General features: G+C 40.1%; 1 protein-coding gene across 1 annotated transcript; it reads left to right on the top strand.

Annotated features, from left to right (window-relative positions):
• Positions 1–1675: 1675 nt before the first annotated feature.
• LOC311081733 (alpha-2-macroglobulin-like) lies at positions 1676–11864 on the top strand (the record flags this gene model as incomplete). The annotated part of the gene is made up of 33 exons (XM_084112360.1): positions 1676–1867; positions 1940–2096; positions 2214–2266; positions 2398–2418; positions 2507–2672; positions 2748–2832; positions 2909–3023; positions 3097–3217; positions 3464–3573; positions 3648–3818; positions 3917–4144; positions 4227–4439; positions 4518–4667; positions 4899–5048; positions 5137–5212; positions 8069–8162; positions 8248–8473; positions 8556–8679; positions 8750–8871; positions 8950–9001; positions 9096–9179; positions 9268–9444; positions 9555–9630; positions 9716–9872; positions 9944–10018; positions 10232–10394; positions 10472–10656; positions 10728–10949; positions 11036–11157; positions 11264–11345; positions 11421–11504; positions 11580–11685; positions 11767–11864. Coding segments are annotated over 33 exons (4200 nt in total), but the record flags the coding sequence as incomplete, so codon positions are not given.
• Positions 11865–12171: the final 307 nt, after the last annotated feature.

Here is a 12171-nt window from a genome sequence, read left to right as displayed (position 1 = left end):
CTGCATGAAGTCGAACAAGCCTGGGCTGCGTTCAGCCCCGACAAAACGTTGCACAACGTTTTTTAAACAGAAACGGTGGTGCGTTGAACACACTGTTCTGATGACGCAAGAGTTGCAACTATGGCAGCTGAGAAGGCTATTCTTTGTGTTCTCTGTGAAGAATTTTCGGAGCCTGATGAAGTCGGTATAAATATGTGTTTAATACTACAAAATATGCCCGATGTTACAGTAACTGCACTTGCCGCCCAGAACAAAAGAGAACATCCCAATCGAGAGAAGGGATTGCTGAAACTGAAATGGAAGCAAACATCTTACCTAATTCAGACTAAAACACATCTATTTAGCCTCACATACTGACTTTATTTGTAGTTCATACTGTTTTAATACCCTGTATTTTCTTTCTCATTTTTAGGAAAAGCACTTAACTACCATTGTTTATTTCTATACCAATACACTTGCAATGAAGCTAAAATAAACAACTACATCATTTTGTTGATATCCTATATTTTTTACAATAAAACTTTCGACAAACATGTCTTCTAATATCCTCAGTTGTTGCGTATACCGAGCTGCATCGAACACATTTGTAAATTTAATACTTTCCTTGAACCCATTGTGCGAGTTCACTTTAATACCACGTGCTTTATATACATGTTGTTGCTGATTGGACTGCAGTTCTGACACACCCACCAAACAAGAGAAAACGTATCTCAAACCCCGTTGCACACCGGTGCACGCCGTTTCCAGGAAACATGACGTTCAACCCGGAAACCGTAGCAAAACGTTGCGCACCGTTTTGAACTTGAACATGCCCCTGATGTCTATGTTGGCAACCCTGTGATTAATTACCGGGGCTCCGCCCTAAAGATGTCCAGATTGCCTGTGAGTGCTAAATCAAGCTGTTCTGAATTATTAAGAGCGTTTAAATAACGCTGGCATCAGTGTTGCTGATTTAGAGTTAAGCTGTAGAGCAGTGTGGATCTTAACAGAAGTGCTGCAGGGTTTCTGAAAGAGACTCTTGATTTCTGTCTAGTCTTGGATGATTGCTCTTCATGGCTGTGAGGGAGATTTGTGTTTGGAAAGGGCTCATTTTAGCCCTTTTCCTTTTTGCTGTTAATGGACAGAAAAGGCCGTAAGTACATGGGCTTTGAAGAGAAAAGTGGCCTAATGTCTAATCTGTGCTGAATGATGCAGTTGTAAAGATGGCAAAATGAAGCACCAAAGCATTAACTGTTTGTTAATTAATCATGTTGTACTTTTTCCCATCTAGTGGTCAAAGGATGAATGGGACCCACCAAACATTATTCATTAACACTTGTTTTTTATTTTTTTTATACACGTATACTTTTTTATACTTATGAGTCACTGTTGGACGGAGTTTGTGCTATTGGAGTTATTGTTCTTCAAATATATTTCTGAACAAAAGTGTGTGTGTGTGTTTTTTTTTTTGTTTTTTTTTTGGTGGCCATGGCACAGTGTTGCTAAATCAGGCGTTCCACTTTATTTTATTTTTTTTTCACATAGGCTACTTCAACCCACTAGCTGATGGAGATCACCACTTTGGCTTATTTTGATGCACAGACCTGGCAACCCTGTGGCATCCACATTCTGTGAACATTCAGCCAACATGCAAATGCTCTGACCTGATTCCCTTTAAACCTAAACTTAATGCTGTTTACACAGGTTATTCATGGTGACATTCCCTGCAGTGATTGAAACTGGATCTAATGCCAAATTGTGTGCAAGTCTTCTGAAACCCCAAGAGAGACTCACAATGACTGTTTCTCTGCTTGATGAGGAAAATGGGATGACTCAACTTGTGCAGCAGGTTTCTTCAAAGCCATTTCACCAATGCTTTAGTTTCCAGGTCTGTTGTCATGAGACATGATTTTTATTTATTTATTTTTGTCTGGTTTGAGTTAACTGGGCTTCTTTACAGGCTCCTCGAGTAGATGGAGAATCTGTGCAGATGCTGAAGGTAGAAGTCCAAGGGAGGGTCTTCAGAGCGACTGAAGAGAGGAAAGTCATGTTCAGACGTTACCTGCCTTTGACCTTCATCCAAACAGACAAACCCATCTACAATCCAGGACAAACAGGTGAGCTGTGAATGTCCCTTGGTTTAATATTAGAGGTGTAGATAGTCCAATACGCTACAAGTTCTGATTGTCTTCGAGTGCATTATGAAAATAATTTGAGTTTATCTGTCTTTGCAGTGAATTTCAGAGTTGTCACCATGAATGCCAAATTTGTGCCACTTAATCAGATGGTAAGTTCTGGCCATGAACAAATTGCAAATTTATTGCAGGTTATTTTTGCGTGCATAGTTTTGCAGTTTTCTTCAATGACTGCTGCAATAGTGTCTTTTAAATGCTTAATATTCCTGTCTTTGTCTTTCAGTACAACCTGGTGGTGGTGGAGGTGAGAATTTGTTCTTGTCCAAGTCTTTGAATGGAGCCACTGCCACTTTCTGTTTGCTGTTTATATGAGCCGTTCATTGTTTCAATAGGACCACAATAATAACCGCATTGGTCAGTGGACAAACGTTTCCTCAACGGGTTGGATCTTGCAGCTTTCTCACAAGTTAAACCCAGAGGCTCAGATTGGGATGTACACACTAAAGGCTTATATTGGTGACCAAATGATCTCCCATGTTTTTGAAGTGAAAAAATATGGTAAGTTATTGTGAATGATGTGCAACAGTTCAATGACCGATCTGAGGTCTTACAGCGTTTTTATTTCTGGCTTAGTTTTGCCCAAGTTTAATGTGACCGTAAACGCACCACAGACGTATAGCGTTGCAGATGTGGGACTGAAAGTTGAGGCTTGTGCTAAGTGAGTGAAACGTACAGATATTATCTTGTCTTGTGGTTGGTCTGTTCTTAATTTTGTTCCTTGTGATGTTTCTCAGATACACATATGGCCAACCTGTACCCGGTCAAGCCTTGGTGGAAGTGTGCCGTGATCCCTTTCCATTTGCAGTGGTTCCTGAGTTGACCCGTCGTTGCCTGACTAAAACCGCAAAGGTTTGACTCCTGCCTTACAGTGGAGGGTTTAACTTCTGCTTGACTTTAATGTGACTCTTTGTTCTGCTACCAGATGAATGACACCGGCTGTGCCTCCCTTATCGTCGATACATCAGTGTTTTTCAACACGGAATTTGAAAATGATATGCAAGATACTTTTCTTGTAAATGTGAATGTCACTGAGTTGGGAACAGGTGAGCTATGGCTGATCCGGGCCAATGGTAGCTACTTGCTTTAAAGTTTTATATATATATATATATATATATATATATATATATATATATATATATATATATATATATATATATATATATATATATATATATATATATATATATATATATATATATATATATATAATATAACACTTTTTTTTTTTTTTTTTTTTTTTTTTTTTTTTTTTTTTCTGTTGTATCTATCAACACCCATCCCTCCCCCAGATGTATTGATGTCAAAATCTGCAGCAGTGTCCATTACGTTTGAAGTTGGCAGAGTTATGTTTTTGGACATCCCAGAATATTTTGAGCATGGATCAATGATCAATGGGAAGGCAAGTAAAATTAATTCCTTGTTGCAGAAGCTTTCACATTGGTTCCCTTTCCTAACCTTGATCGTTCCCAAAAGATCTCAGTGTCTCATTTTGATGGGACTCCAGTCGCAAACAAAGTGGTTTATCTCCTGGATGGTAACAGCTGGCCCAACAAACTCCTGCTGAAACTGACCACAAACCAGAAAGGACTGGCCTCATTCTCCCTCAGCACTGCTAGTCTTCCTAAAGCTGCTCTGAATCTGGTGGTACGATTTGCTCTGTGTTTTGTGAAATGTAGACTCAGATCTCAAATGTAGATCTCAATTTCTCTCACAAGAAACCCATTCAATTCGTTGTTCCCCAGGCAAGTGTGACTCCAGAGGTTGTTAATGGTTACAAATCGCCACACTTCACTACAGATACAAGGGTTGTTCAGCTTCTCCAACCTGATTCTCCTGACAATCCATCATCTAGTGAACTGACTATAGTAAAGCTCGAGCAGCCACTCAAATGTGGTGCTGCGTTTCCAGTGACCGTGAAGTATTCTTTTGTTGGAGAGGCTGGAGACTACAGCGTTGACATCATCTATATGGTGAGTGGATATCAGGGTTTTTTTTTATATATAAACATTGCTCTCACCTGTTTTATGCACCCACTTGTCTTGTTTTTGTCAGGTCTTGTCCAGAGGATTGATCGTCCTCCATGGATTTCAGACGGTCAAAGCGAGGGCATCTAATATCGCTACGAGCGGCTCTGTGTCGTTCCAGCTGTCTGTCCGTGTCGATATGGCTCCAGTTGTACAGATTCTGGTCTACTGTGTTCTGCCCAGTGAGAATGTTGTTGTTGGCAGTGCATCGTTTGACACAGAAACATGTTTCCAAAACAAAGTATGATGTGCACTAGCATCTTTTGCCTTCAAGTGGGGTATAATGACATGTCCTACAGCGTGTGGCTCCTTGTTCCAGGTGTCTCTACTGTTCTCTCCTGCTACGGCCGTTCCTGCTGAGGAAAATGTTCTGACTGTCTCTGCTCAAGCAGGATCTCTGTGTGGCATCAGTGCTGTAGATCAGAGCGTCTGGATCTTGGAGCCAGGAAGACGTCTGAGTGCTAAAATGGTATCCGTGTGCAGTTGATTTAAATTGTTGTTGGTCTTGACTGACATTCAGGTTCAGCTTTAGAATTTGAGTAATGCTGAGAGAAATTGAACAAACCTATTATGATAGTAGGTTTAGTGTACATCTTAACATGTATGTACTCTGTGACATAACATTCCAAACAGTAATGAATTTGTTCAACATTTTTCAAAAGTGACATACCAAAAGTGACCTTTTTTTCATGGTTTCAAGGTGTTTGACTTGCTCCCGGTGCGATCGCTATCAGGTTACCCAAACAGCGTTCAGGATGAACCAGAGTGTCTAGGTTTTCGACCACGTCTAGCTTTTGATATAGATCGTGCCTACCCTGCTCCTACAAATCAAGCCTACACAACCTTCAAGGTAGAAAACCGTATTTTGTGACTACATGTTCACAAACTGAGTCATTGACTTTAAATCTGTCTTGTGTTTTGACTTGTCTCTCTGACAGAGCCTGGGAATGAAGATCGTAACAAATCTCGCTGTACAAGCCCCTCCGTGCCCGCTGTATCCCAGATTCCCAGCTAGTAGGTCTATGCAGAGGCCATTCTTTCACTGAAATTCTGCATGACTTGGTGAACTTGCATTTAGTTATGTGAGGTTACCCTTATGAAAAGTATACTTAAAACGTACAGTATGGAATTTTTCGCCACTAGGGGTTGCTAACCTCTTTACATTAACAAAGGCGTAGTTTGACATAACATTTGCAAAGAATTAAGGATCTTTTTGTCAATGTCAAGCCGACCGATCTAATGTTTACGGATGACTGAATAATCAATACTTTTATTATGACTGTGATATGAAGCAGTTCGGGATTGCTAAGAGTAAGCTATCAACTCCACACGTGACGCGAGTCCCGCGGATATAAGAGGAATATGGACATTTCATTCTACCGAACTACACGCGAGTGCAGAATTGCAACTCGTAGGTCAGTTTATTAGACAAATTAAACTTGTGAGGTAATGCAGCGCTGTTTCACTTGGTCTAACATTACACTATTACACTATTACACTATTACACTATCACACTAAACAGCATTTGAGTGTGTTGAAATGTATGTGTTAGTTTGTCTGTATGAGACTAGCAGTAAGCTAGATCAACAGAATAACATGCAGATCATATTCTAACATTTTATCATTGTTGTATTACATAACATTTGATTAGTTTTGTAAATGTGCTCACCGGTTTAATGAAGTACATGTAGGAGCGGTCGGAGTCTTGGACGTGGAGCTCTCGTTTATATAATGTCTAGGGGAGCTCTCGGCATCTCAAAAACACTGCGCTGATATTTCTCGTTTTAGTTCTCCTCTTTTATCCAAAGTCTGCTTGCCATGCTCCATAATGTTTGAATGAAACCACAACAACAGCAACCGTGTGCAAATAGACATTGCGAACTACAGTTGTCCACGTCAGTCACTTTTGTTACTATCAGACGGCTCTGGTTCATAGCTCTGGTTACCATGGCAGTGCGAGCAGAAAAGTTTTCTCTAAGTGAACTTAAAATGATACTTGGTTTATTATTTATTTATCGTTTTTGCACTTGCAGTAGGCCTATACCACTGTTCAAATGTTGTTGGGTTTTTTTTACTCAAAATACCTTTAACTGTACTTAATTTTTATAAACATTTTATTAGCTTCATGCATCCTCTTTTTAATCAACACTTGAATGTTGGTAAGTTTCATAAAGGCAACAATTTAAAGAGTTGAGAATCTCATTTTTGCTAAAGACTACGCCTTAAAGGGATAGTTCGCCCAAAAATGAAAATTGTCATTTACTCACCCTCAAGTTGTTTTAAACCTGTATGCATTTTTTTTCTGCTAAAAACAAAAGATATTTTGAAATGTCAGTAACCAAACAGTTAATGGACCCCATTGACTTCCATAGTATTTTTTTTTTTTTTTCCTACTATGAAAGTCAATGGGGTCCATCAACTATTTGGTTACTGACATTTTTCAAAATATCTTGTTTTTAGCAGAAAAAAGAAATTCATACAGGTTTGAAACAACTTGAGGGTGAGTCATTTTTGGGTGAACTATCCCTTTAATCAGGTTCAGAATGATGATCAAAACACAGTTGGAGTCCAACACCCCAAAAGCTTCAGTTGCTTTCTCTTCATGGGTTACACTTCATTTCATTTGGTAATATTAAGCCGTTTAGATTTACACGCCGTTTAATGTTTGATCACATTATCTTACATTTGTGTGAGCAATCTATCACTTGTTTCAGCTTCTATGTTTTGATCTGGAGATTCTGTACTAGATGTGTCATAGCGCCCCCTACCGTATAACAGTGAAAACATGGATAACTGGAGTTCAGCTACACAGAAAAAAAATCAGATACACAGATTTAGAAGCATGTTTTATATCAATATTTTAATCAATATTTTCAAACGATGTCAATTTCATAAGACCGTATATGGAAGAACTATGTTAGAGTATATTTAATAGGCTACTTGATCAAGAGTTAAAACGACTAGAATACTTAATCTTTTGATCGAGATATACAAAAGTATTGAGTACAAGTACAGGCCAAATACTTTTCTCGCAGTATAAAAGTACACATGTAATTAAGTATATTTGAGGAGTGTATATAAAATGTAGACTGAAAGTATGCTTATTTTTAGTTGAAAATCAGTATACTAATAGAACTTAAACTTATTTTTTGTAAGGGTTATCACAGTGTACAAGATCAGGTTCAGTTCCTTATTTTATTTACTCTACGCTATTCCACCCGAAAGCTTGATACTGTGTAGCTTGATACTGTGTAAACTAGCAGGTTCATGTTTATAGTGTAATATGTTTTAAAGTGTTTACCATTTTGATTGAGTACCTTATTAAATACTAGTGCAAGCCTAGAATACTTGGAATACTTAATTATACTTTAAGTATATCCTGCTCAAGTATAGGCCAAATATACTTGGACTTTTCTGTCAGTATTAGTCAAGTATACTTAAGTGCAATTTGAAGTGTATTTCTGAGAAGTCCATACATGCAAGTAAACTGAAAGTGTGTGTGTATATATATATATATATATATATATATATATATATATATATATATATATATATATATATATATATATATATATATATATATATATATATATATATATATATATATGTATATATGTGTGTATATGTATGTTTTTTTTTTTTTTTTTTAAGTATACTAATAGCACACTTTAATAAACTTTTTCGTAAGGGTACTCCTTGTGGATCAACAAATTGTGTGGTGTTGGGAGTTTTAATAATTTCCATAAATGCAATAAGAGGGGCAGTTACAGTATGAACCTGTTTATCCTGCAGATACAAAGACAGTTTGGTGTAAAATTTCTTGTCTCTTTCACTTATTTTTGAATGGTTCTGTATCGGTGGCCTTTGCAGCACAACCAAATTTTAGACGTGACCCTTCATCTTTTGAAGTTACTGTCAGGACTTACTTTCCAGAAACATGGCTCTGGCAGCTTGCTCGTGTGGGGTTAGTGAAGCATCTTGTTTCTTCTAAAGCTACTTACCCAGTTTTTCTTCCTGCTCCCCTTATTTTTTTTTCTCCTGTCTTTCAGAAACACTGGATCCACACAAGTTCCTCTCACTGTTCCTGACACCATCACCACATGGGAGACTGAGGCGTTCTGCCTGTCCTCAAAAGGTTTTGGTCTGGCTCCTCCTGCTCTGCTGACGGTCTTCCAGCCCTTCTTCTTGGAGCTCTCCCTGCCATACTCCATTGTCCGTGGGGAGTCTTTTGAGCTGAAGGCCACAGTCTTCAGTTATCTGTCCAAGTGCATCATGGTCTGCCATGGTTTTCTTTTATAATTCATCTGTTTAGAGAAGGTCATGTGTCTTTGCTTCATGTGTTCCATTTCATTGGCAGGTTAAAGTAACTCCAACTTCATCCACGGCCTTCACTCTTAAACCATACACTGATCTGTATTCATCCTGTATTTGTGCCAATGGGAGAAGAACCTTCAAATGGGTTCTCTCAGCTTCTGTTCTTGGTCAGTTTTGGATCATCTCTAAATTAAGTGTATATTAAGGGTGTTGCTCACTTCCTGTCTGTCACTGCAGGAACTGTCAACGTGACTGTCAGTGCTGCAGCTGAAGCATCCCGGTCTCGATGTGGCACTGAAGTCGTGACTGTGCCTACGAGAGGACGCATCGACGTAGTCACTCGAAGTCTACTTGTCCTGGTGAGTGTTAAGCAGCCTTCTGGAGTTTGATCATGGAGCTCCTGCTGCTTTACTGATGTGGTGTTATTGCTTTTATAGCCTGAAGGAGTTGAAAGGACAAACACCCAGAGTTGGTTACTGTGTCCAAAGGGTTTGTTTGCACTCAGTGATTCCCAAATACGTTCTCCTTGTATAGCCAAACATTAGCCTAGCTCTAAAATGCTGATCCCTTCTCTTGTCTGCAGGAAGAGATCTTTCTGAAGACGTGACTCTGAGATTTCCAACAAACATGGTTCAAGGATCAGCTAGATGCTCCGTTTCAGTCCTTGGTACTACATTGCATTCAGTAGAAACTGGCATGTGAAGTTTGGTAGAATAACTGTTTCTGATGTGGGTTTTATGCTTGACCTCTCATAGGGGACATAATGGGTCGTGCGCTGAAGAATCTAAATGGGTTATTACAGATGCCATCTGGCTGTGGAGAACAGAATATGATCATTCTTGCTCCCAATATTTACATCCTGCTGTACCTGAAGGTCACAGGGCAACTCACTGCAGCCATCCGAGAGACTGCCACAGGCTTCCTTCAGAGCGGTATGGATGACCAAATCCACTTTATATATGTAGGAAACTCAATTTCAAGGAAGCTTTGTCCTGCTCTTCCCATTGGACTAACACTTACATGTGCTGTATGATCCAATCAGGATACCAAGGAGAACTAAACTTCAGACACAGCGATGGATCATACAGCACATTTGGTTATGATGAATCGAATACATGGTGAGTTTCTCACTGTTTTACTGTTGTGTATAATCTGTCGTGGCACAAACAGTTTGTTTAATTTGTCAACCTTTTTCACAACCAGGTTGACCGCCTTTGTCATGAGGTCTTTTGGTCTAGCAAGGCAATTTGTCTTCATTGATCCACATGTCCTGCAGAGTGCAAAGGATTGGTTGATCAGCAAGCAGGGTTCAGACGGCTGTTTCATTCAGCAGGGAACTCTGTACCATAGTGACATGAAGGTGAAATACATGTTTCTTAATGCACTGGAACAATGGACTGTTCTTCTAAATCAGGTTTTTTTTTTTTTAAGGGTGGAGTTGGTGACAGTGTGACTATGACTGCCTACATTGTTGCATCGCTGCTTGAACTAGGTGTCCCCACCATGGTAAGACCAATCCAGTAGTTGTATGAGCTCCTTGCAGATGAACTTACTGATCAGGGGTGCGTTTCCCGAAAGCATCGTTGGCCAACTATGGTCGCAAGTTCCATCGTTACCAATAGAGTTCAATGGACATTGCGATGAACTTGCGACCATAGTTGGCCAACGATACTTTTGGGAAATGCACCCCTGGCTGTCTGATATGTTTTGTTTTTTTAGGATCCTGTCATTACCAACGGTCTGTCATGCTTGAGGCCTGTCGTTGGGAACGTTGGGAACACTTATGCCACGGCTCTGCTGGCCTACACCTTCAGTCTGGCCGGAGAGACCACCACTCGATCACAGCTTTTAACTGCCTTGGACAACCTTGCAATTTCTGAAGGTAAGATTTACCAGCCTCTTGATGTTGATTTGTCAGGTTCTTTGGCATCAACTTTCTCCCCTCCATCTCATCCTAAGGCACTAAGGTTCATTGGTCTCAGACGACATCTGGTGATACTCTGGCGGTGGAGATTAGCTCTTACGTGCTGCTCGCGGTTCTCTCTGTTCAGCCTCTCACGACGGCTGATCTGGGTTATGCTAACCGCATTGTCAACTGGCTCGTGGCCCAGCAGAATCCCTATGGAGGGTTTTCCTCCACCCAGGTGCCTCTGACTACCAAACATGAGTGCAATCATCATTTGAGTATTTATTTTAATCTTGTGCTTGTTTTTAGGACACTGTGGTGGCTCTTCAGGCTCTGTCTGTGTATTCTGCTCAAGTGTTCAGCTTGGATGGCTCCAGCACTGTTACCGTACAGTCCTCAGTAGTAGGAGGAGACTCTTATAGCTTCAAAGTGAATCGGGACAACAGGCTGCTGTATCAGGAGAAGCCGCTGAAGAATGTTCCAGGCAAATATAGTGTTAAAGCATCAGGATCCACTTGTGTGTCTGTGCAGGTCTGTATCTTCATCCTCTATCTATATTTGTTGTGCACAGCCAAATCTAAATGTGTTTTTGTTTGATTTTTCTACTCGTACTTTAGGTTGCATGTTTCTACAACATCCCAACACCCGTTAAAGTCTCCATGACGCTGAGTGTCGAAGCGAAGGTGACTGGAGACTGCCAACCGCTTGGAGCCAATCTCATGTTGAAGTTCACTGTGAAGTAAGCGGCATTGTGTCCTGAAACCAACTGATGTTTATGACTCTTACAAAAGGGGAAGCTGTATTCTTGATCTTGTTGACTAAACCTCTTTTTCACCCTCATTCAGATACAATGGTGTGAAATCAAGCACTAACATGGTTCTAGTGGATATTAAGCTCCTGTCAGGCTTCACGGCAGATACGTCACTGGTTTGTATTTAAGAAAGTCCCAAGATGCTTGAAGCTCCTTCAATTGTAATTGTGTAAATGGTCTCTTCCCCTCAGCTTGGTTCTTCACCCCAATCATTCGCCCCACTAGTGGAGCGGGTTGATGCTGAAGATGATCATGTCCTAGTGTATCTGAAACAGGTGAGACTGTACACTGGGTATATTCATTAGCTGCCATTTTCTCATGTGCTGCTGTTCATCCTTTCTGTCTTGCAGGTTCCCAAAGGTGTCCCCATGAGTTACACTCTGCAGCTGAATCGGGTTCTTGCAGTGGAAAATCTCAAGCCAGCAGTCATCAATGTTTATGACTACTATCAGACAAGTATGCTTTCATCCTAATCATGCTTTGCTCTGGCTGAATTCACTGTTAAATGATCCAGGTCGTTTTCTGTTCCTATTTCAGGTGATTCGTTTGAGACGTCCTACACATCTCCCTGTCCATGATTTGATTCAGTACTGGCTGTAGGACATGTGACTTGAATAAAACCACTATACAACCAGTTCTGTTGCCTCTTGTTCGTACTGCACTTTTGCACTGCATTTTCCTTGATCTTTCAACAGTTAAGAGTTCATTACACTATAAAAATACCCTGAGTTTCAAAACTTTCTTATTCCAAAAACCCACTTTATTGAAACCAAGGCCAGAAAACGACAGGTTCTCAAGTGGAAACTTGTGACCTCACAGGGCAGTTGTAGACTGCCTTTGCAGAATATAATCAACGTCTATGTCTACATCACCATCTTTGGCCCCGCCCACTGGAGTGTTAGTGAATAGATGTGAAAAGATCGACACAGGATCAAAGCCATT

The sequence above is a fragment of the Abramis brama genome (assembly GCF_963993115.1).
Source record: "Abramis brama genome assembly, chromosome: 1".
In the NCBI taxonomy this organism is placed as follows: domain Eukaryota; kingdom Metazoa; phylum Chordata; class Actinopteri; order Cypriniformes; family Leuciscidae; genus Abramis; species Abramis brama.
The sequence above is the reverse complement of the archived record's forward strand: the minus strand, read 5'-3'. Positions and strand labels throughout refer to the sequence as shown.